Below are 25,159 nucleotides of genomic sequence, written 5' to 3' on the forward strand. Positions count from 1 at the left end.
GCCTGGAGTGTTGCACAGGACTGCCCTGGATTTCAGCATACATGTTCATTGGACAAATACAACAGGCTCATGCTGGGACCACACTTTTATTGACTTGCTTGGGCATTGTGCATCTAATTGATCATCTTTTTCTTCATTCTCATCCTTCCTCTTCCTCCTCCCGCCCTTCCCCTGTTTTCCAGGATCATCAGTTCAGAGTAATTTTTGAGGTTTGAAAAAACAAAACAAAACAACAAACAACAACCACAAAAAAAAAACCACAACTCTGAAATTCTGGACATTCCCAGTGTGCCTGGGATGAGGTAAGAAGCAGCATACAAAAAGGATGTCTAAGGTCTACTTTTGTCTCAGCAGTTGAAGCCCCAACCCAGCTCATAGTAGATGACACCCACTAGGGCCCTGCACTTTCTCACATTCTAAAGAGACCCAAGGACTTGGAAAGGCAAACCCTAGACTATTGTTGAGACATCCCTCCCACAAACCCACTAAACACTAGGAAACTGAAGCAGAAGCCACAGGACTCTGACTTCTTGGAGGACGGGGTGCCTGTCCTCACCCTTGGCAGTGAGCCAGGTGAGGAAGCCTCCTGGAAGACTGAAGTGGCCATGTGGAGTCCAGCTACTGTAGTAGCTGGACCTCTGCTGGGCAGTGTGCACTTAAGACTGACCAAAAATATACCCAGCCACCTTAACACATTCAATATAGGAACAGAGCTACAGATTAGGGCTGTGGGTGAAGCGAAGACTAAGTTTGCGCTTCAACTCCAAGAGTCTGTTGAGCTGGTTCTTGAAGGATGAGACAGAACTTACCATAAGGAAAAGACAGAAAAACAGCATCAGGATATAAAGGAGGCGACACACTCACTGGAAGACAACTAGGGTTCAACACAGCCAGCTTGCTATTTGTAAGGGTAACCTGGGAGTTGTGAGGGCTGGGAAGCTACTTAACAATGTCCAGTTAATCCATACTAAGTGCCTACTGCATGCCTAGGCACTATGCTAGTCTGTGCAGAGGACAGAGACTAGTGAACAGATAACACAACGTGCTAAGGGTCATCACAGGCAAGACTGAGAACAGCAAACAGCAGCATCTGCTAAGCTTGTGCAGCCCCGACTGCAGAAATCCAACTGAAAGAGTCAGAGCCACAAGTCAAAGACGTGATACATTTAGGAGTGGACTTGGTGGCACACACCTGTGATCGCACCGCTCAGGGGGCAGAGGCAGGCAGATCGCTGTGAGATCTACACAAGTGTTTCAGGCTAGCCAGGGCTCATATTAAGATCCTGTATCAAAAAGAAATGGAGGGGGAAGGCGGGAGCACAGGCAGAGAAGAGGAGGAAGAGAAGATAGTTTTAAAAGCACCGGGCTGGGGATGTAGCTCAGCTCATACAATGTTTGGCAGCATGCACGAAGGTCTAGGTGTGATGCCTGGCACCAAATAAACTAGGCATGCTCCTGAATGTTTGCAATCCCAACACTCACGGGGAAAAGGCAGGGAGACCAGAAGTACAAGATCATTTTCACTTACTTGAGGAGTTAAAAGACAGCCTAGGCTAGAGATCCTGCCATAAAAGAGGAAGGAACAGAGGGAAAAAGTACAGTACAATAGTATACTTGGATATAGAGTAGCCAGAAGATTGTCGTTGTCTGAATAAGAATGGCCCCCATAGGCTCATACACTTGAATGCTTAGTCATCAGGGAGCGACACTATTTGAAAGGTTAGAAGGTTCAGGAGGTGTGGCCTTGTTGGAGGGAGTGTGACACTGGGTGGTGGGTTCTGAGGTTTCAAAGGCTAACGCTGGGCCCAATATCTCTCTACCTGCTGAGCTACCTGCTGCCTGCAGATCCAGATAGAGCTACCTGCAGGTCCAGATGAAGAACTCTCAGCTACTTCTCCAGCACTGTTTGCCTCTTTGCTGCAATGCTCCCTGACATGAGACTAAGCCTCTGAAACTGCAAGGCAGCCCCAATTAAATGCTTTCCTTTCTAAGAGCTGTGGCCATGGTCTCTTCACAGCAACACAGCAGCGGCTAACACAGATGCTCTTGGAATCCCCTCTGTGCCCCTGTTCTCGTGCCTAATAACTTGCAAGCACCTGAGTGCCTATGTGAAGACATTCATGTTTGGCTTTTCCACAAGCAAGCTGAGAGGTCCCGAGAGGTTGACAGCATCCCTGTGGGTAAGCCTTAACCAATCAAGTGAAAGTCTGTGAAGACACACTCAAAAGGGGCATGGCTTTCTCACCACGAGAACTCTGAAGACTTCCTTGAGCACAGACTGAGCCAGACTATAATCCAGATGGCCATGGAGAACCCTGCTCATTCACCTACCCTGTGTGGCTCCCTTCCCTTCTGGTCTCAATTCTCTATTCTACTGATGCTTCCTGGAATTGCCTCCTAAATAAACTACTCCTATACTCATATCTTTGTCTGAGCCTACTTGGGGCAGGTAGGAGACTCAATCAAAGAGAGAAAAAAACAAAACAAACAAAAAAAACCAGACAAAGCATTTAGAACAATTCCATGATAAAAACAGAGACTCAAATATAAGTTTATGTGAATGGAATGGGAAAAGCTGACCCCATCAACTGAAATAAAGATTTTCAAACACAGAGATGAACTCAGGGAAAGGAGGGTGAGTGTGGGAAGGCGGGGCTAAAGGTGCACAACGGACTTGTAATCTCAAAACTCTTCAAGCACAAGATTAGAATTCTTGACTCTGGAAATGCTGAAGAGACTAAACAGAACAAGGGATACAGGGAAAGAAACCAGCAGAAACAAACCACTCCCTCCCTAAGGGCCAGATACAATGTCTTCTTTTGCCCCGAGAGAATACAAAGCCTTTGCTGCCTCTTCCAGCCGCTGGCGGTATTCCAGCTTCTCGTAGTTGGACGGGCTAACGCCTTCAAACCCGTGCATCACTCCCCACCAGCAGCCAGCAATCACTGCGGTGGAGTCACTGTCCCCACCGTGGAAGAAGGCCCGGTGTGCGAGCTCCTTCCAGGAATCCCCTGCAGCGAGGAGGGCATCATAGGCAATCATGGGCGCATCGTGCCCGCTGCTGCCACCCCAGCCAGAGTAACTCAGGAAGATGTAGAAGTCATCCCTTTCCTTCACGCCGAAGGGCTGCGGGAAGATGGGAGCCGACTTGCCATCCAAAATTCCTCTAAGTTCCAGGTACTTTTCCCACTCGTTCTGGAAGAAGGACCTGAGGAGGAGAGATCAATTGAAAACACTAATATTGAAAGCTATATGGACCCCTACACATATGTACAGCTTGTTCCTCATGGGGGTCCCCTAACAAATGGAGCAGGGCTGTCTCAGACTCTGTTGCCTGCTTTTGGATCCCTTTTCCCTACCTGGGCTGCCTTGTTTGGCCTCAGTTAGGAGAGGAAATGCTTAGTTCTGCTGGGACTTGATATACCGGAATGGGTTGGTACCCATTGGGGAGGGGGTGCCTATCTTTCTCTGAGGAGAAGAGGGAGGAATGGGGAAAGAGGAATGTGAGGGTGGGACTGGGTAGACAGGAGGGAGGGGCCACGATCAAGCTGTAAAATGAATTAATTAATGGGAGAAAAAGCTATATGGAAAAGTGCCAAGAAGATGCGTAAATAAAGAAAAAACCAACTCCTCATACTAGTGTCAATAATTCATAGGAAAAAAACCTAAATTAACTCTACAAGCCACCCATATGTTTTTTTACTAACTGCCCACATATACACAGTTGCTCAGTAGAACAGTATATGTCAGGCTATGGGGCAGGAAATAAAGATTTGTTTTTCTGGGTCTAAAGTAACATCTCATCAACTTTCCAGGGGAACGTCATGACCATGGGCAACTTCAGTAAGAGCCTCTGAGCCTTCTTCTAAGAAAGATACTGTGAAGAAAGTCCTAAGAGAGGAACTGGTGGCTTTGCCACTTACTAGCTCCTGGAGAAACCGATCACGGTTTAAAACCCAGTCACAGGTTTTAAAATACTGTTTCAAAGCAATACTGGGGAGAGAAATATCTCCGGGAAGCAGAAATAACGAAGAAAAGTACATCTCAGCATTGGCTGGTCACAAAAATTATAGAAAACTGGAATCCAGAATAGGAATACAGGTGCCTACAGGTGCCTACCAAAGCATCCACTTGGCTGCTTTAGGCAACCAGGGATGGAAAGGAGCTTGAAATCCTTAGCCCTGAAGGGGGTAGGGCTGTGAGAACTGTGATGGCACCTTTGACCTATGAACCTTAGATACATCTATGTGCATGTGCACACACAGACTCGACCATATGTCCAATGGGACACACATCTGGAGACTCACCAGTGTTGAAGATTTTCCTCCACAAAGTAGCCTGACTGGACAATGTACTTTTTGGCTTCCGGCAGTACCTCCATCAGCCCTTTTCCCCACTGCCACGGTGATTTGCCATTCACAGCATAGGCTGTAAAAAGAGCTGATGCAAGGCTTCCAAGGTAGCCTGTGGGGTGGTGGTGGGTCATCCGGCCACTCTCAATGCTCACTTGGATCAGCATATCCAGCTGGCTAGGGTGAGGGAACCTCAGCCCGATGCACATGGCCCGCATGGCAGCGCCGCAGCCACCATCGCGGGTATTGAAGGGAATCCTCCAGCCATTGGCCTTGTTGGGCTCCAGCCTCAAGGCATTCTGCACGCAAGTACCACCTAGGGATGCATCAAACAGAGCAAGGGGTCAGTCACCAAAACAAAGGACCACTGAGAACAAAGAACCTAACAGACTCCCAAGTTTCTCTCAGACAAAAGAAGAGCCATGGACAGATGAGCGAGAAGGCCCTTCAACTTCAAACCCCATCCCAACAGCTAGCCTTCTTTGTATATAATCCTTGATGTGATCTTATGAATTAACAAAGCAATATATACACAGAGAAAGCCTTGGGATCTCTCCAGTTGTAGAGGACTCAAAAGGTAGCTGAAATATATCGACTTTTATTTCTTTTTGAAAGAAGAGCTTTCTGTATAAATCAGGCTGACCTGGAATTCTGTGTATACTAGGCTGGCCGTAAACCTGTAGTATTTCTTAGCCACCATTGTTAACTTTGATTTTGGAGCTTGCTCTTCTTGGACACCATCTCTGGTCCTCATGCGTTCTTTCTCTGTGCATTCATTTCTGTGTGCCCATGTGCTTCTGGTTAGATTCTGCCTCTCTAGTGCTAGGATCACAAATATGTACTACCACGTATTACTCTTTTTTAAATGAATAAGGTTAGAGTCAAAACGTCGGGAACTTAATCAAGATCATAGAACCAGCCAATCAGTGACAGTGAAGAAAAACATCAGCTCCACAGTTAAAGCCCTCAGTGACTCTAATAAGAATTAACTGGGGTTCCTGACTATGAGAAGGAGACTCTTAAGTTCCAGAATGAAGAACTGAGCCTCTATCAGGAACATGAGATTATGGCTGTCCCTTGCATGACAGCTTATCCCTGACTGACTATAGGGGGGAGCAGTGCTACAGAAGGAGCCAAGAAATGTCAGCCTCACAATATCCAAGGCTGACACAGGTCAAACTGAGTGGATAGCAGATGTTAAGAAAGTATGAAGAGATGGGTTTTTAAATCTAGTCCTTGGGATTAGGAGGAGCCCTGCCTCTGATGGTGAGGCATTCTTCAGTTAGGAGTTACATTTGCTGAATTGTGTTCATATGTTGACGTCAAATACATATGTTGAAACCTCAGTGACCAGTGGCTTAATCTGGAGATAGGGCCATTTAAAGTTGATTAAGCTAAAATGAGCCATTAGGGTAAAGCCTATTAGAATCTAACAAGAAGCACATGGGCACACAGACGCAAGAGATGAATGCACAGAGAAAGAACACATGAGGACCAGAGATGGTGCCCATCTGCAAGCCAAGAAGAGCAGCTCCAAAATCAAACTCAACAATGGCGGCTAAGGAGAAAGATTTTCTTTGTAATTGTAGTAAGATGTAAAAAATACAAACAGAATGAAAACAAACCATGACTACTTCTATAACTTAAGTATAACTGTGAACATATTTATATGTATATGCTTCTAGACCTCTCTCAATGAAGACATGCAACTTTTGTGTGTGTGCTATGTGTACACATGTCCATGTGTGTCCAGCAGCCAGAGGAGGTTTCCCAGTGTCCTATCTCTTTCTCAGTCCCTTGATGCAGGGTCTAGAGGCAGGCTAGGGGCCAGCAAGCTCCAGTGATCCACCTGTCTCTGTCTCCTTCTGCACAGGGGTTACACATGTGATTTTTTTATGTGGGTGCTGGGGGATTTAAACTCAGGTCCTTATGCTTGCACAGCAAGTGTTCTTACATGCTAAGCCATGTCTCTAGCACCTCCCACCCCACCCCACACTCTGATCTTCCTGTTTCGGCCTCCCAAGTGCTGGTATTTGGGGTATGCACCACCATAGATGGCACACTTTCGTGAAACCTATTCTTTCCCATTTCATCAATAAAACCTTTCCAGGTTGGTAACTATTCATCTGCAATTTACAAAATTGTGACTGTGCTACCATAGATAAGTTACAAGAATCCAAATCTACACTGTTTCATCGATATTAAAGTGTCCCACAACTCTGTTCTTCTTTTGGTTTGTGAAACAGAATCTCACTATGGAGCCTGGGCTAGTTTTGAAATCAAAACCCTCTTAAGTACACCGACAGGCTCATCACCACTGCCTACTCCCCATCTACACTCTTAGTGCCTTCCTTGGGCCTGTTTCTCCATCCAAGGAGCCACGCCATAGCTGTGCTCACCTGGTGCCCGGCCATCCATGTCTGCCATGCAGTCCTGGTAATGTTTAGCGAGCAGGGAATACAGCTGAGCCAAGTCCGGGGATTTGCCGGCTTCCACAAGGGCTTCTGCTGTGGCCAGGTGCATCACCGTGTCGTCACTGACTCTCCACTGGGCCACATCGATGGCTTCCAAGTCACCCATCTTGGCCAGCTGCTGGTGAATCTTCTCCCCATCCCGAAGGAACTCCCACTTCCCGTTGAAGTACCCCAAGGTATCCCCGGCTGCACTCAGCACCATGGCAGCCATGTACCTCTCAATCAGACCCCCACCCATGCTGAGCTTGGCACAGGCGGTCTTCGGGGACGACTAAGACTCCTGGGGGAGGACAGAGGACGAGGAATCGGAAAACAAACAAACTTCTGTATTTTACTGAGCACGCTCTCTGTGAAGTATAGCCCATTCACTCCTCATGCCTGTTCTTTGGGACATTTGCTACTAATGCATCTTAAGCGTGAGCAGATCAATCAACATGCAGATGATGCCGTTTCAGAACTATTAAAAGAACTGAATCAGGCCCCACAGATAACGGGTGGTAGGGCCAGGACTCAGGCTCAGAACTGACTCCAAAGCTTGTGTCTACCTGTGTCTTGGTCTCTCGGGGAGTGTCAAGCTCATTTGGTCCTTCAGGGCTGTTTTCTCCTTCAGTTGAGATTTGGCCAGAGTGCTTCCTATTACATTACGTGGCCTCAGCCCTGACCTTAATTTAACCTTGGGCAGCTTCTTGATGACTCACGTAATATGGTAATAACAAAATCCAGCAACAACCTCCCAGATGTGTTATGAGAAATAAATGAATTCTCATAAAGTGCGCAGTGAGCACAACTTTGTGACTGTTTTTATTATTCATCAACAACCAGCTCTATAATTAAGCTAGAATACTTTGCTCGTAATCTTCCCTTTACCAACAATATTTAAAATTTTTTATTAGTTTATTTTTATTTTATGTGCTGTGGCTTTCTACCTTCATGTATGTCTGTGTGAGGGTGCTGGATCCGCTGGACCTGGACTTACAGGCGTTTGTGAGCTGCTTTGTGGGTGCTGGGAATTAAACCTGAGCCCTCTGGAAGAACAGCCAGTGCTCTTAACCACTGAGCCATCTCTCCAGGCCCTTGCTTGTCTTCTATATGGTAAGAGTTCTACAGTGCTGGATTGCAAATGCTACTCCCACCACAAAATCAAATCCTTGCTAAAGCCCTGGCTTCCCTGTGTGTGCACTCCCTACCTCACCTGAGCCAGTTCCCCACTGCACCCATTCCCTGTGATTTGGGTTCAAGGTGCTCCAATGTCTGCCCACTCCATCCACCCACCCATCAACAGGGACAAACACTCTTAGGGGCAAAAAGACTAGTTTGCCCCTGCCCTCAGCTCAAGCTCCTCCCACATCCAACTGCCTTTGTTCCCCTCTACTTACCCAAACGCTTTTTCAGGTTTAGCTCAAGCGCAGGCACCTCCACGGTATTCCATCTAGTCACGCCGCTCAGGACAAAGGGCACAGGCCGGCAAAGACCTGGAGAAGCAGTGGGGACAGGTGGACTGAGCTTTGCAATAGACAGCTCCTAGTCACACTACCTGATTTTTATTTAATTTTTAAATGTCTAAACAAAGGCTAGGGCCTAGAGTTCTGTACTCCGGTCTTAGCTGTGTGACCACAAACAGGCCATTCATTCTGGAATTCTGTTTCCCATGCGTGGACAAGGAAAAGGATGTAGACTGTAAATGGCCAAGGTTCTGTCCTGGCCCAGATTTTCGAAGCCCAGGCTTTGCTGACCTTTGCGAACGAAGCACTAACACCCAATCTTCCTATCCCAATGCTCTGGGGTTCCCTTTCTGCAGCTGTCTACTGCTCTACCCTAGTATTCGGGAAACCCATGAAGGAAGCAGCCCAGTGTCTTTTGTCTTTGAAATTCCTTTTCACCCTAGCACATGCATCCATACTGCCCCAAACCTAGCAGTCGGAAGTTATTATTCCTTAACCCTCTGAGCCTCCACAGATGACATAGCAATCAAAACTAAAGTCCACTTCCCGACTGCCCTGTGTTTTCCTCGCCTGGGTGGAAGTGGGAGTGGGGAAAGAAGAGGAGGAAACGAGAGACCACGAAGGACTACGGAGTCTCTGTGGTCACTGTGAGGACGCACGGGCCTGGCACCCGGCTGGAGGGGAGAGCGGGTACCACGGTCAGCAGGAGGACAGTGGCACAGGGAGTTCCGCTGTACCTGCCGAGGAGGAGCTGAGAGTGCGGGCAAGGTCGGGGTTAGGGTTGGGGTCGGGGTCGGGATGTTCCCGGGAACCTAAGCAGGCGGGAGGAGAAGGCGGAATAACGGGAGCAGCAGCCTCGCTGTCCGGACCGGAAGCCGGGAGCAGAACAGGGGCGGAGCCCGCTGGGTGGGCTGCCGGGGCAAGCGAGGCGCAGGCGCAGAGCGGCTTCCGGCGGGTTTGCGCCCCTTCGCACAGGGCGGAAGGGGCGGGGCTTGTGGGGCCGGGTGAGTCCCGAGTCAGGGTTCCGCCTGTAAGGCTGTGGGAATGCTTGACGGTGGTACCCGCTCATCGGTTCTAACGAGGGTCTGTTTGGCTGCGTGTCTGCTTGCTCATCACAGAAGTGTTTCAGACAGGAACTTAGAGGGGAACTAGTAGTTTCTTTCTCCTAAATTATGACCATGACGTGGTTAAAACCCTAAGGTAGCAAAGGAGGCGTTGAGTCCAGATGTTGGGTTCCAAGCATAAGCCCCTGGCCACTGTCCCCAGTACCCTCGACCCCCGCTCAGTAAGACGTGTCTCCAGGGACGCAAAAGGCACGAACGGAGCTCTCGAGCCCAAGGGCCTGGCTTAAATGGAATATCTGCTTCAACAGAAAGGCCCTAAACGCCAGAGATCTGTCTTGACTCATCAGACTTAAGACAGCAAATGTTTATCCTCATTTCAGACCCACTCCCAAGAACTCACTTTTAGGAGTTGTGCTGGGAATATCCCCTTTTCTGATATGTTTTCAAAACAGGAAAAGAAAGACCTGGGAAAGAAAATTGCACCGAATGTTCAGCCTCTCCTATTTGGCAATGATGACTTTATTCTTGCATAAATAAATCCTCTATTAATCACAACAATAATATCGGAGGCGTTCACCTGGAGTTTAGCGACATTCTCATTCAGCAAAATTGATGACTCCTGGTAGGATGAATATATGTTAATAAAGCAGTGTGCACGTGTGTGTGTGTGTGTGTGTGTGTGTGTGTGTGTACTGCTTGGAAGGATAAGCATCAAACTAAGTAATTACAAGTGCCTCTCGGAGTTTTCTGAGTATGGAAAGGGATGAAGAAAAGTTAAATTTTGTTTTATTTTTTTGAGACCAGGCTGTTCTTAAACTCACGGTCTACCTGGCTCCACCTTTAGAATGCTGAAGTTTCAGTCGTGCAACAACACACCTGGCTTACATCTTTTAGAATATCTTTTCAATATTATATATGAGATTTTTGGAAAAAAATAGAAACTACAGATTACCATATATATGGTAGGCACATGATTTTAAAACAATAGGTGGGTCATTTTATAAGTAGAATTTTATATCCTTTCTTTAAAAGTAGCTTTACAAACTACTAACATGACCCCAAGTGTTCACATATATTAACGCTTCCACATTAAGCTAACTCCTAGCTTGATACAATAAAAGCAAGAGGTCCTGGTGTCCAGTTGCTCCCCCACCCACTTCACAGTTAAAACTGTTTTAAGAGGGGCAGAGATTCACTGATAATCAATAAACAGGACAGTTCAACAAAGCTTTGACATTGCAGAGACCTGGCTATGTCCTGAGTGCCCATTTACACAGTGACAGCTAAGGCTTAAAGAATGTTCTCTAACAGGAAGTAGTTAACACACAAGGGAGGTCGGACTCTCTAGCAGAGATTAACAGCCTAACAGTAGCCAGGGTCAAGGGTCAAAGGAGAACAAAGCTCAGGATGGGACCCTATGTAAATTCATCAAAATGAATTAAGATGGGGAGGATGAAAACAGGAAAGCTAGGGACAAAGACATGGAAATCCAAAAGCAGCTGCTCTGCGGTCCATTCAAGAAAACTGAGATGGTAACTGGGCAGCTGACTTTATGTCATCTTAGCTGGACCACAGCACCCAGGTAACTGTTCAGATCTTACTCCAGATAAATCAGCTGAGATTAGCCTTTATCTCAGTGAACCCTGAGTAGAGAAGAGTATCCCCCATTCCGTGGGCAGGCCCCCTTGAATCAGTTAAAGATCTTAAGAGAAAGGGCTCCCCTTCCCTTGGAAAAAGAGAGTTCAGCTAACTGACCGTTAGGACCTTAGGACCACTGACTCCTCAGGATCTCCAAGCTGGCAGCCTGCCCCGCAGACTTCGAGCTTGCCAAACCTCATAATATAGAAAACCAGTCTTTTCTTCCCTCCCTCGTGCCCTCCCTCCCTTCCTTTCTCCCTCTTTCTATCTTTCTGAGGCAGGTTTTACTATGTATCCCTAGCTGGCCTGGAGCTCACTATGTATGTACACCAGGTTGGCTTTGAACTCACAGATCTCTCTCTCTTTCTCTCTCAGTCTCTCTCTCTCTCTTTCTGTGTGTGTGTGTGTGTGTGTGTGTGTGTGTGTGTGTGTGTTCTGGTTCTTTGACTAATATAGTATCCAAATTTGCCAAATTTTGCTAAGTATTTCCTGCAAGTATAGGAGTCATACAACAACTTAACAGACTTAACAGAGCTGTGTCTAGTGGACTAGAATAGCATTAGGCTGCAAAGACCATGAAAAAGAAGACTATTTGAGGTACAGGTTGGTGAATGTGGTGCGGAAAACATTCTTGAGTCAATCATTATACTCAGAGAAGGCATATAGAGAAAATTAGACCTGGGTTGATGTTTAAAGACTATTAGGTAAACAAATAAAATCTCTACAAGCAAAGAAAGAAAGAAGCCAAATTGTTTGAATGTAGGAAAGGGCATTTAAAATGAAAAGGATAAAACCAAACCAGCCGGGCATGGTAACAACCCTGTAATCCTAACGTTTGGGAAGTTTAGCCAAGAGGATCTGTAGTTTGGGGCCAGCCTAGGCTAAGAAGGCTGTGCCTCAGAATAGAAAACAGAAAAGCAGAGACACGCTTTATTTCAGCCTTTCCTTCCTGAAGGATGTACAGTTGCTGGGCTCAGTGTTAAGTTGAGCCAGTTCCCGGGCTGTTGAGACTACATCATGAGCCCTCTTTCTCATTTCCTCTTACCAAGACATTCTCTACATACCATATGCAAGGCTGCAAATCCTAAAGAAGACTCAGGAAAAGACTAGAAGAATGACTCACCAAGGAAAACATGCTTTCTGGACACCAGCCCTGGGGAACCCTTAAAACAATAATAGAATATACCAAATATGGCGGTATACATCTTTAATCCCAGCGGTCTGGAGACAGAGACAAACAGATCTCTAAGAGGCCATCCTTGGTCTTAATCGTGAGTTCCAAGCCAGCCAGGGATGCATGGTCTCAAACAAACAAACAAACAAACAAACAAACTAGAACATAATACAGTCAGATGCGGTGGCTTGTGCCTGTCACCCCAGCATTGGAAAAGCTAAGGCAGGCAGAGCGGGAGTACAACACCAGCTGTGCTGCAAAAGAAGTCTGGGGATGTCCTGGGGTACGGAAGGGGACTCTGCCTCATACAATGGCAAAAAAAAAAAAAAAAAAAAAAAAAAATGTCCACAAGAGTGATTTAAGTCATCAAATGTTAGTTTCGTAGGAGTGTTTGTTCAACTCATCACATTCTAGTGAGGAAACCCGGGCCAGTGAGGAGAGTGCCTCAGAGCTTGGGTGACCTAGTACACAAAAGGAATCAGGCCTGGAGACCAGGGTTAGCTTCCATTCCCCATCCTGCCACTCACAAAACAGCTGTAAAATGGCTTGCAGCTCAACACTGATTATGTTAAAGGCACAAAGCCCGATTATGAAATATTCTATGCCCCCCCCCCCCGCCGCCGTAGGCTTAAGCATTTCTTTTGTGAGCATGTAAAAGTAGAAAATGTAAAGAAAAATATTGGCAGGGTGGTGGTGGCACAGGCCTTTAAGCCCAGCAGTCTGGAGGTAGATACAGGCAGATCTCTGTGAGTTCGAGGCCAGCCTGGTCTACAGACCTAGTTCTGGGACAGTCGGGGATACACAAAGAAGCTATATCTCAAAAAACCAAAACAAACAAATATATAATATATTAATACTGTATATTTTATTGTGTATGCTAGATATTATAAAAAAGCAAAACTTAGATACGCACCCTAATTTTAAGAAACAGGCAGTAATTCCAGCGAGTAAACAGGTAGGGCGGCCCGGTGGCAGAGGCATTTGAATATTAGGGAAAGCTTCATCTTTCGAAGCAGAACAGAAAGACAGCCAGGGAAGTCCTTCCTTGTTGCTGCCCCTGGCAACCTCCCCCAGCGCAGCGGGCTCGTTTCCACAGGCCACAGCTTCCCAGCCTTTGCTAGAGACCTGCCGGTACATTTTGAAATCTTCTCTGGTGACTTCCTAGCAAGCGGCCTCGGCTGCTGCCTCGCAGTATTTCCCACACGAAGAGAAGCTCCCCAAACCCACTTCATTTCCCGGGCTTGCAAACAGCCTTCCACTCTTCAGCCACGGCCACACTCTGAGGGACTTCACTGGCCCCTGGGCTCTCAGTAGATGAGAGTACAGCCTTCAGGGGCAAACAAAAACAAGAACAAGGGGTGCTGGGTCGGAGTGACTTTTCCTCCATGCCCCGCTGCCTGCACTGATCAGCCTGGACCCGCCCCTGTATGTGAGCTCTCATTGCTGTTTCTAGAAGACTCCTGGACACATGCAGTAAAGGGATTTTTCTAGAAGGAGACATTCAGTGGCTTTGTCTTCTCAACCTGTTCCTCCTCCCTCGGAGGCGGCAGTCCAGCTCTATGAAGGGAAACCCAGAATCTTAGGATGCGGTGCCCTTAAAGAACCAGCAGGCCATCTGAGGACCCACTCAACGAACCCCCTAAAGAACCAAGCCGGAGGCTCTGAAGAGATGCCATCGGAGGTTCTGTGGTAATACGAACCCCGACCCTCCTGCAGAACCTTCCAGTGCCCAAATCACTTCCCATACTCAAAGGGGGCTACGCATAAATTTTGGGCTAGGACAGCAGACAAAGAGAACATCCTGTGTAATCATATTAATATACGGTTCTCAATGTGCAGACAAGTCAATACTGGAAGAAGACAAGCGGGGCCAATTGCAGAACCCATGGAAATGCTAGGGGTGAAACACAGGCTTTTGCTGTCTTCATTGGTGATGACTTGTGTGTGTATCCAACTGAATATTTTAAGAACTCAGAGATCTGCCAGATCCGCCTGCCTCCACCTCCCAAGTGCTGGGATTAAGGCTTGTGCCACCCTGTCTGGATGGTTCTAAGTATATTTTAATCTCAACGAAATTATTAAAAGTAAATAATCATGGGCATACTTTTTAAAATTATGTCCTCCCTAGGAAAAAAAATGAGTTCAGGGGAAAACCTACTTCTCATGACATCAACTCATGAAATTATTCTTTAGTGTCATGAACAGAATTAAATTTCCTTTTTAAATAAAATCTAGAAACCATGACCTTTTGTTCAAGATCGTCTTTTATAATATGATGTTGTAGATACAAAATAAAAGGCAACTGTCTGTTTCACCTTTCAGGAAAAATATGCAAGAAGGAAAAAAAAAAAAAGGTAATGGGAGGGAGAGAGGATAGGAAGAGATAGGGAGAGAAGGAAGGTGGAGAGTGAGTGCTTCCTGGGTAAATAACCCATCTAAGCTATAAGCACCTTAATAAGTCTTTAACAGACTGTGTACTCTTCAGCCATTTAAACTTACACTCATAGTGACCACGCTGACCTGTTCCCAAAACAGCAAGCCCCTCTCTGACTTTTTCTTCTGTGTGATCATTGTTTCCGTACTACCTTTCTCAGAGAAAATGAAACCAGAAAGTAAAAAGACTGGCCTTTGCCTCTGTGTTCTATTGAAGGGCAGATGAGGTATGGCAACCAAATGTGACTCAGTGCCTGAAATCCTGCAACCAGGATTGGTCAGGTTCCAGGGCCAGCAAGAGGCCCAAGCAAGAGGCCTCCAGAACGTTTCCACACCAATAAGATTCAGGTTGAGTGAAAGAGAAGTGTTTCTTTTTAAATACAGGCAAGATCCAAATCCTTTCACTGAGGTAAATTTTTGGGGAAAACAAAACAAAGAAAAAACACCAAGAAGTAAAAAAAAAAAAAAAAAAAAAAAAAATCTAGAAGGCTATTTTCTTAAAGTTATCAGGTCTACACCCTTTAAAAGGATGCCCACGGGGTTACAGCTTCCTCAGTGGGAAGACCCTGTCCTAGTCCTGGTGAGTCTTATATGCCTTGCAGGGACCAGCAGCAATGCTGCCTAGGAGGTGGACCTGCTGAGTGTCGTCAGCTAACCAGTGCTTGCCTTGGCCTGGGCCTGACAGCATAAGGGAATTTTTGACACGCAAAGCCTTCGTTCCCTCACCTCTTCCTTCTGTCTGATTTCCATTGTTTCCTATCCTAGGGTGTGAGACCCCAGGTCTTACAAGGGAAGCCATAGATCTCAGGCTCCTGTCATACTTCTCCACAGGACTTTTAGTTAAACTGATTTCCGTGCCTTCAGCAGCACTAAAAAATAAGGGATATATAGCAACTTAAATTGTGATTTTTTTTTTGTCAGAAAAATTTTGTTTTCTAGTGACATTAAGTCCATATTTTAGACATTTCTGTGTGTGGTCACACTCACGCACCATAGCTACTATCATTTCTTTTTGCCTCTATAAACCTCCCCTGCTTTAGAAGGAAAACCACGTGTCTCTAACATATCCTGACCCCTGCTGTCTTACTCTGGGTTCTCTGCAAAGCAGTGCTAGAGATAAAGACCCCAGCAAAAAGTAAGAAACTCGAATGGATAGACCGTGAAGAAGAGAAATTAAATACAATATAAAAAGCCTTACCAAATTGATGGCTAGTATCGATGGCAGGTACGTACCCATCCCCCAGGACCTTCTGGGGGCCTTGTAAAAGGTTTCTCAGAACTTCTACCTGGGAGACAGAGGGGAAGCAGCTACCTGTCTACTCTAGCTCCTTAGGTCAAGGACGGTCCCACAGATGCCGACTTCCCCACAACTAAGGTGCGTGCTTGAGTGCAGAATGCAAAGGGTAATCCATGTCAACGCAACAGGGGCAGAGTAGGTGGGTCCGAAGCCAACTGTGCAAACTGGAAGCTCAGAGGAGAAGTTGCCCAGTCTACATGTGCAAAGAGAGTCGCTGTTGGGCATGGCTGGCTACTTGTTCAAGGGGCCTCCCAAATTCCATATATAGGACCCCAGGGTGTCAATCCGGCTGCGGACAGCTGTTGTAGGGGAGCCTGGAGCCCTCCTCATCCCATCCCTTGATGCTTTTATTGTGCTCACTAAGCTACACTAGCTGTGGTAAGGCAAATGGAACATACCATCCAATGTGCCTGCTTGGAACATAGTCTTTGAGAATGGGCAAGATGCAAATGCAGTCAGGGTGATCTTGTAAACAGGAAATACTCCCCCCCCCCCCAAAAAAAAGGCCTACTACATATGAGCCAGACAGCCATGAGCTTTGCCTGGATAGTGGTGTGTAAGCTGGGCTCGCTGTTTTTACACTGGTTCCAAATTCTGTTTTCATATTTAGAGTTACTCTCTCCAAAGTTACTCTGCCCTTCGTGCTTTCTCTTCTTAGATACCCAAAGCTCTCAGTCTGTTCTCATCCCTGGTGGTGACAGCAGCCTGCTGGGTGGCTTGCCCAAGTCACACTCTCTCAAGAGCAAGGGAGCTTCCTCTATGCTTTAGTAAAGGGAAGTTGGAAAGGGGAAATTCTGCCTCCCTGTCATTTTAGTAACAGAGACAACAAGAAGAGATCATCTCAGTTAAGTGGGCCCCATCTTTTGACTTGTAAGGCAAAAGGAAAAGGAATCTTCTTCAGCGAGTAAGTAAATACATTTACTATCTATCACACTGTGGGATGCCTTAGTAGGAAAAGTTATCATCAACCTTATTACATATGTATTTTTTAAAGACAGGGTCTCATAGGTGCCAGGCTGGCCTCAGACTTGCTTTGTAACCCAGGATGTGCTGGAGCTTCTGGCCCCCCTGCCTCCACCTCTCCAGTGCGACTACACTGTTTATACAAACGCTGTGGATCAGACTCAGGTCCCCCTGCATGTTAGGGGCATTCTACCAAGTAAGCCACACCCTCAGCCTCCACTCCCCAACTTCACCGCTTTTTAAACAGACATACGTGATGGATCGTAACTTGCCCTCAGAGGAGTCTCCTGTGGTCTCGAATTCTCGTGGCTGTGGCATTTCAACACTGCTTAAAAAAAAAAAAATCAGAATTCTCTTATGTTTCCTAAACTTGAGTTTTTCTAATTAATAAAATGCTGATGAGAAAATCTCTTCAGGCTAACTGGTTGGCTCTGGGATAGCTCCAAAAGAAGAGATCCACAAATCTGGCCAGTTGCAGGTGTGACATCATTCAATTTTTCAATTTTGATACTTACTGGAAAAAAAAAAAGAAAGCCTCTTCACATCTAAGAGTCTAAAAAAGTGTTGTTTGCAATGTGTCTTTCCTTTCCTGCCTTTTTGTTGGCAGACCTTTCTGTCGATTGTTATCCTTGTAGGACTGACTAAATTTAAGATCTGAGAATTGTTAAAATATAAAGAAGTATCTCCTAACTAAACCATTACCTTGGACAAATATACCTTTGCAAGTCACTCTGGGTTTATGCATGTGTCCAGAATGGAATTTAAGCTTTCTTGGACTAGGTGACATTGAAGGTTCTCTGTGCTTTTTGCTGCTGTTTATGAAATGGAAGTTCTCGATGTGTTCTAACCATGTTTTATACACCACCACCACCCACACACACCCACACAAGCAGACAATCCTTTCACCCAGCTGTGGCTGGTTCTCGGAAGAAGCCTGGACAAGTTACCTCCCCTAGAGTTGCCTCCACCTTTGAGTTCCCTTCCTGGCCCCACCCTGCTTTAAGGGCAGGTCAGATAAAGAACTCTCACTCATCTCAGACAGCAACTGGGAGTTTTTCCACTGAACAGACTCTTACTAGTTTCTTTTTCAGTCTTGACCTTCGGAGACTCGAGAACTCTGTTCCATCTCAGTGGACCAATAGAACTCTCTCCAGCGTCTGCTTGGCTGTGTACCATCCTGACTTTTTACACTGCTCTGTTTCACCGTTTTTGTGAGCATTGGCTCTAGATTCCAGGCTTTCAGCATCCTTCCAAAGCATCTGAAGCTATGGGTTACCGACTGATGCAGGACTCACCACCCCTCAGGTCTCCGCCTCTCAGGCTCATTCATCTCTTTGTGCTGCTGGTTGCTCTCTTTCGAATGTCTTCAGGTAAGGAAGGAACTTTCAGGAACTTAAGCTCGCTGGGGTTTCAGGAATTGTGCTGTTCTCTGTGCTGTGTCTGTCTGTTCACCCTGTGTCCCTCTCCTTCTGCTTACTTTGAGAGCTGGAGGACCCTTCAGAGTTTCCCCAGAATACTGTAAAGCTAAGAAAGTTCGGGTTCGAAGAGGTTAAAAGGCATGAAGGGTCACATAGCAAGTTAGGAAGCAAGTTAAAGCAAGAACGTCAACTCTAACATAGAGGTGAGGGACAGTGTTATTTTAACAACACACGAAACCAAAGAGACCCTTAGAGCCGTGGCCTCTTCCGCCAACTTCAGATATTCAGTTACATCCTTTTGTGTGCCAACAGCATCGGTCTGGGAGTCTGGTTTCCAAAGTTTGTTTCTACAATACAACTCGATTCATGTGGTCCACCTCTAAGACAATGGTGATCTTTTTCATCTGGGGCAGAGTGCGCAGCTGAGAAATTTCTTAGCATGAAATCTTCCTCTTAACATTTCTTCTTAAACTTTGCTTTCTTTTAACACGGCAGCACTGGCATCCAACAGCTAAGATGTAGCACAAAGACAATTCTTTCAGTTACTTCTAACTGGCTATGTGTTTCCTTATGGGTTCTTCAGAGAATGTTTGGTTCTCAAAGCGATCCTGTGTCTATGTAGGTGCTCTTTAAAACTCTGGACCTCACCTGTCGGGAGGTGGCACACGCCTGTAATCCCAGAACTCTGGGAGGCAGAGGCAGGTGGATTTCTGTGAGTTCCAGGTAGGCCTGGTCTACAAATTGAGTCCAGGCCAACTAAGGCTACACAGAGAAACAAACAAACAAAAATTGGAAAAAAAAAGAAAAAGAAAAAAAAATAAGACTGGACTTCAGGCACTATCAACAAGGGATGCGGACTCTGTACGGGTCACTCAGGCCACCTTGTCCTGCATGACTTTTCTTTTCTTTAATGGGGTAACTGGCAAGTGTGACCTTTCTAAGGTCGGAAAAGAAAGGATCTGCTTTCTAAGGAATAGCGTATAAACTGACTTCTCACAAGCAAGGAGGAAATTGAAATGCCACAGGGCGTGCCGACCCTGGATTCTCAGAGGCCCTGTTGTGAAGCTACTCTCCTAAAACCCTGTTAAGAATATTTAAGAATGTCAGAGACCAGGAGAGGGAAGGGAAGAGGACGAAGGAAACACAGCTCATCCCGCCACAGGTTTAAATTTCCTGTCCCAAGTGGTGAAACTTGGTTGCAGAGCCCAGACAACCGTGATGTAGGTGTCCATTCACACATCAGCTTCTGTACATAGTCCAAAAGTCCAATGACCACGCCGTCACAGTCTTTTTCTGGAAGTGAGCGATGCACTCCCAGACTCAACATAAATCCAGAAATGGGGCTAGGAGTCGCTGGGTGGGGTGAAAAAAACTTTTAGAAAGAGAGAAACAGACAAAACTTAAACCAAGGCGTGGCAACTGTAGCAGAAAAATCAGTGAGAATTAGGCAACAGCAATACATTTTTAGCCACCAGGAAAACATGATGAGCTACAGCTGTGTCCAGTTCCGTAAACATCTCAGCTCTGAATGTCCACCTTACCCCAGAGGTCGTTGAGTCGGGGATTCATGTTCTCAAACAAGTTTGCATATGTACGTCCTGGAACCAACCGCCCAAGAATTCTGAGAAGGAGGAGGTCTTGACTATCGACATCCATGATCTGAGAAAGGAGGGAGCAGGGTGGCTGGAGGAGTAGAGCTGATGGGGGCAGATTGCCATAGAGGATTCTGGGCAGGGTACCAAAGTGATAAACAACAACATAGACAGGGTCTCGTGTAGCCTAGGCTGGCCTCTAACTCACTAGGTAGCTGAGGCTGACTTCGAACTCTTGACCTTCCTGCCTCTCCCTCCTGAGGAGGTAGACATCTACCGCCATGCCCAGTTTACGCCGAAGCAGAGAGCCAACCCAAGGCTTCTTGCATTCTTGGCAAGCACTTTCTGGCTCATTCTCTTTAAGCATTAAATTCAACAAATACCAGGCCATTTCTGGGTACAAGACACATTTATTGGTCCTGGGGATAATTTTTGTTTGTTTGTTTGTTTGTTTGTTTTGAGACAGGATTTGTCTGTGTAGCGTTGGCTGTCCTGGACTCCCTTGTAGACCAGGCTGGCCTTGAAATCAGAGAGATCCTCCTGCCTCTGCCTTCCCAAGGGCTGGAATGACAGGCACACACTACTATGCCTGGCTCTCCTGGGGATAAACTATAAGTTCTTTCCTTCATGTAATTTACGGTCACTGGAAGGAAGAAAACAGGCACTCCAGTAATCATAGCATTATGTATATGACTACTGCAGAGATGAGAACTCTGAAGAGAAGGCGAATTCAGAGGCACCGTTCCCACCTGCTGAGGACCTGCAGATGGACAGTGGTGGCCACAAAAGGACCAGAAAGGAGCCAGGCCTAGGACCTGAACTCTCAGGTCCCCATCTGGAATTTGAATGTTAACTAATATTGTACGGGGAGGGCACGGGAGGATTTTAGAATGGGGTGGTAGCACTACCTCTTTGAGCACTGTCCATACATTAATTACGCATATCTATCACCTGGGGCTTTTGGTAAAAGACAGTCTCTGGTCCAGGGGATTTTTACAGAGAAGTGAAACTTTTGCATAATGCTATAGCCATGTATCTGTTAATCATAGACGTTTCAAACCCATAGAAAGCACACCTCCCAGAGGGAACGCTGAGCTAGGACTTTGATAATGATGTGTCAGAGTAGGTTCCTGGACTGTAACAGATGTATCACTGAGGCATAAAATGTTGATAATATAGGAAGCTTGAAGGTGAGGACAGCACTGCCTTGTGGGAGTCCTTCATGCTTATCCACCCAACTCTGCTGGGAACCTACAACTGCTCTGAAAAATACTTTTGAAATATTTTATGTTTTGGTTTTCGGAGTCAGGATCTCACTCTTGCACTCAGCTCAAGCTGGCCTGGAATTCTGAATGTAGCTCAAGTTTGCCTCAGACTCCTGCCTCAGCCTCCAGAGTAGCAAGGATTACGCGTGTCAGCCTCTGTGCCTGGCTTCAAAGCTTTCCTTTGAATGCTGCTTCTGCTTAGCTGGGTTTGGAACGGGGCCTGAGATTCTGCATTTCTGGGGCCCAGGTGATGCTGAGGCTGGAGGACTGACTATTCTCTATGTAAATGACATTTAAAGAAAAACAGGAAATGTGGAGACAGACATGTTCGCACATGCCTGTAATTCTAGCCACTCCGTAGGGTAAGTAGGAGGATGACAAATTCAAGGCCTCCCTGAGCTACAGAGTGACTTCAAGGCTGGCATGGGTAACTTAGTGAGACCCTGCCTTAAATAAAGAGTACGGACTTGGAATGTAGCCCAGTGGGTAGAGTTCTTGCCCTGCATGCATGAGGCTCTGAGCAAGGTATAAACTCTCTAGTAAGGTATAAACCGGGCATGGTGGCACATGCCTGTACTCTCAGCACTTTGGAGGTATAGGCAGGAAGATGAGAAATTCAGAGTCATTCTCAAGGGCATGGTGAGTTCGAGACCAGCCTGAGCTACGTGAGTCTTGAAAAAAAAGCTGGAGGGGAGCCACTGCCAATATAGCCCAATGGTGAGCGCTTGCCTAGCATGCATGAGGCTGAGAGTCACACAAAAATCTTGAGTTGCAGAAGCATGATGAATGGCTTGTAGAACAGGCGTGGTAATCGCTCGAAATCTAACAGGAGCCAAATGTCTGCGGGGATGCGATGATTCTGATGACAAAGAGAGGGTTGGACGGAAGAGGATAGGCTGAGGCATTTACAGTATGAAGCTGGTGAGGACTGGGCAGATTTGGTTGAGGATGCGAATGGCCTGTGGTCCCTGAAGTCAGGAGAGAGTAAGGCGAAGTCAGACAACGGAGGGCTGTTTTGGAGCTGGGTGTGTTCCCCCACCTTCCATCCTGCCCTGGGTCAAGAAGCCGCACTGGTGGCATGGTCCCCTCCCCCCTGCTACTTTCCGTTCATTGGCACCCAGGGCAAGTTGACCTCTTCCGTTCACAAGACAGGACCCAGCCATATCCCCTCCACCATCAGGTTTCAGACATTGTCTCTCTCTCGAGAGAAACACAGCTGTATGCCAGAAACTGGTGGTTAGGAAGCAACCGGCAAAGGAGCATGAGTGGGCAGCCTTTCCTTCGGGGCTGGGGCCATTGAAGGGTGGCTCAGCTCTGAAGGCTGGGGGAAAGCTCCCTGCAGAAGCTAGCCATAGGTGCATCAGGGCCTGTGAGGCAGAGAAAAAGCAAAATGTCCTCAAAATGTCCCAAGTAACGGCCTGTCACCCCCACACACCACCGTCCAAACCCGACCGGCCAACCCAGCTCATGAGTTAATAGCCTCTGCCAGCATTGCCCTGATAACAGTGGTCTAAAGCTCTCAGCGTTCTAAGAACTTAGAACTTAAGAGAAAAATAAAAATAAAAATCTGATTCCTACAGAATATAGGGGCTGCATGTAAATCGGAGAGAAACTCAGGGGCCAAGACTCAAATCTTCCAACAGCTAGTGTGCAAGCTCACAGCTTCCTTGTGCTGCCGGCACGGTGCACAGGCCTCACACCAGGCCCTCGGTAATTGGTCATGAAAAGCTTAGGCGTGCCCCCGAAATATCAAACCCGTAGAAATGACTGTGTGTGAACATCAGCAGTCTCCCACGCAAGTGCTAACCAGACCCAACTCTGCTTAGCTTCCAAGATCAGTATGGGTACATTCGGTATGGGAAGGCTAGAGGCCCACATACCACCACTAATATCCCTGGGGATCAGGATAATGGGTAGTGTTTATGGTTTTGTTTGTTCCTTTGTTTGGTTTTTTTTTTTTTCTCCTCTTTCATTCTGTCCAAATCTAATACTAGTTTTTTCTAGCCTGGGAAAAAAATGCTTATTTAATGAGCACATTTATGTGTATCACATTTATGTGTATGTCTTTTTGAGTCCTTTTGGGTTTTGTTTTCAGTGCTGAGGATCAAACCTAGGGTTTGGCGAGTGCTCAGTCAGTAGCTAAACCCTCACCTGGTCGTTTTTAAGATATTGTGCCCAGTTTGTTTTTCCCTTTCGGTTAGGAGACATGGTAATCCAGCACTAAGACCCTTGCCCAGGGGCTTGGCTGCCAAGGCAGCCTCTCCATTGACTGCTGTAGTTATTAGACTCTGGAAAGGCACATCAGTCCTGTGTGGGAGAAGGTGTATGTGCATGAGGGAATGCGTGTGTGTGTGTGTGTGTGTGTGTGTATGTGTGTGTGTGTGCCACAGCTCACATGTGGAGACAAAAGGAAAACTTGCAGGATTTGGTTCTCTCCACCATGTGTGTCCTGGAATGGAATTCATGTTACCAGGCTTGGCCTCAAGTGCCTTTACCCACTGAACCAGATCACTAGCTTTACTTTAATTTTTAGATTATCCATTTTTCCTACATTATCATAAAATTCAACTTTTCATTGTATTCAGTTTTTAACTTTCCTCTAAAACACCTTTTCTAAAAAATATATAAAAGTGTGCATATTGATAGCACTCTTAGGTTTAGAGTTGGGGCTGTTTTGTTTTGTTTTGTTTTGTGTTGGAGACAGGGTGTCACTGTGTAGCTCTGGCTGTCCTTAAACCCAATATACAGACCAGGTTGACCTCAAACTCATGGAGATCCACCTGCCTCTGCCTCTCAAGTGGTGTTGTGATTAAAGGCTTGCACCATCATTGCTAGCTGATGGCACTCTTACAAAGAAGGAAAACAAATTCACCATTTTAAAGTGAACAGTTCATGAGGCTTCCGTGTGTCAGACTGCTAATGGGCCCATAAGTACTCTGTAGTTTCAGAGTATATTCATCACCTCGTAAGAAGAGCCCTTCAGCAGCCACTCTTCTGTGACACCGTCCTCATCTCCTAGTAACCACTACTCTGCTCCCTCTCTATAGGCCCATGCCTATTCTGGGCATTTCTTATAATGGAAGCATGCACCACCCTGTTGTGGTGTTTTTTCCTCAGCATTGTTTTCAGGATTCACTTATGTTGTAGTACGTACTGGGAAAATCGTCTGTCTTCATGACCAATGAGACAACTGCTCTCGACTGAGTTCCTAAAAGATGTGCTGTTTGTCTAAAACCAGTGGTCTGTCTGCTGGCTGGTAGCTTCCTCTTCTAAGGGGTTAGTGGTCGGGAGTTAAAGTTGGTAAGGGAAGAAGATGGCAAAGGGGTCAGGAAAGGCTAAGAGTAACTGCTGAGTGTCCCCAGTATGCCACCCGGAGGAGGAGCACCGTACACACATTCATTAAAAGTAAGCAGAAGTCGGGCATGGTGGTGCAGGCCGTTAATCCCAACAGAGACAGAGTTCAAGGCCAGCCTGATCTATAAAGTGAGTCCAGGCCAGCCAAGGCTACGTAGAGAGCACCAGTGAAAGCAGAGCTGCCTCCTCCTCCTGCCAATTTCCTCTCAGAGCCTCAGCATCAGCTAGCTGCTGATGACTAGATGTGCTAGAAGCACACCCCGAGCCAGCTGCGGGCCTTCCATTCGTCCCACAGGTCAGACGGTCTCTCCTGGCCCGTGCTGGGTGTGGTTCGGCAGGGCAGCTTGCCGGACTTGGTCAGGAGAGCCCGATTAAGGCCTAATGACTCGATGAAGCCCCACAGTCCACAGTGAAGGGAGAGAACCAGTTCCTGAGATCTGTCCTCTGACCTCCACAGCAAGGGCACAGCTGCACCCGCTCACTCACACACATAAAGAACAAATAAACAAAGTGTAAAGCTGTTTAAAAAAAAATATCGCATCACAGTTAACAAAGCGCCTTGCTTCCTTCCTAGGATTGCTGTGGTAGTTATGTACGGTAGGGAAGTGAATCTGAGGCCTTTGCCAGGTTTGTCAAGATTATGGTTCTAATTCATGCTGATCCCCACTCCTAACACTTAGCTATGCATTCATC

At 46.5% G+C, this 25,159-nt stretch overlaps 2 protein-coding genes across 6 annotated transcripts in view; one reads left to right on the top strand and one right to left on the bottom strand.

Annotated features, from left to right (window-relative positions):
* Window positions 1-67: 67 nt before the first annotated feature.
* On the bottom strand, window positions 68-9,170 carry Adprh (ADP-ribosylarginine hydrolase). Its single transcript, XM_021648591.2, has 5 exons — window positions 9,006-9,170; window positions 8,203-8,298; window positions 6,752-7,106; window positions 4,308-4,668; window positions 68-3,208 (listed from the first exon to the last, which is right to left on the bottom strand). The coding sequence occupies exons 3-5, from the start codon at window positions 7,062-7,064 to the stop codon at window positions 2,794-2,796; spliced, it is 1,089 nt and encodes a 362-aa protein (XP_021504266.1). The 5' UTR covers window positions 7,065-7,106; window positions 8,203-8,298; window positions 9,006-9,170; the 3' UTR covers window positions 68-2,793.
* A 7,507-nt stretch (window positions 9,171-16,677) lies between these two features.
* Window positions 16,678-25,159, top strand: part of Cd80 (CD80 molecule) — a 30,248-nt gene continuing 21,766 nt past the window's right edge. The window contains exons 1-2 of one of the 5 annotated variants that reach the window (XM_021648598.2): window positions 16,678-16,778; window positions 17,929-18,207. In XM_021648598.2, coding sequence (XP_021504273.1) covers window positions 18,105-18,207 — 103 coding nt within the window. In that variant the 5' untranslated portion in view covers window positions 16,678-16,778; window positions 17,929-18,104. Of the gene's footprint in view, window positions 16,779-17,510; window positions 18,208-25,159 lie in introns of those variants that run through there. The other 4 variants (XM_060370386.1, XM_060370384.1, XM_060370385.1 and 1 more) reach the window with 4 other exon arrangements.

The sequence above is a fragment of the Meriones unguiculatus genome, chromosome 17, assembly GCF_030254825.1.
Source record: "Meriones unguiculatus strain TT.TT164.6M chromosome 17, Bangor_MerUng_6.1, whole genome shotgun sequence".
Classification (NCBI taxonomy): Eukaryota; Metazoa; Chordata; class Mammalia; order Rodentia; family Muridae; genus Meriones; species Meriones unguiculatus.

Excerpts from the sequence above, each read along its gene's own strand:
- Adprh (XM_021648591.2), bottom strand. The coding sequence starts at position 7,064 with ATGGGTGGGGGTCTGATTGAGAGGTACATGGCTGCCATGGTGCTGAGT. Across the intron at positions 4,669-6,751 it reads CATGGATGGCCGGGCACCAG|GTGGTACTTGCGTGCAGAAT; the intron begins GTGAGCACAGCT and ends ATGCATCCCTAG. Across the intron at positions 3,209-4,307 it reads GAGGAAAATCTTCAACACTG|GTCCTTCTTCCAGAACGAGT; the intron begins GTGAGTCTCCAG and ends TCTCCTCCTCAG.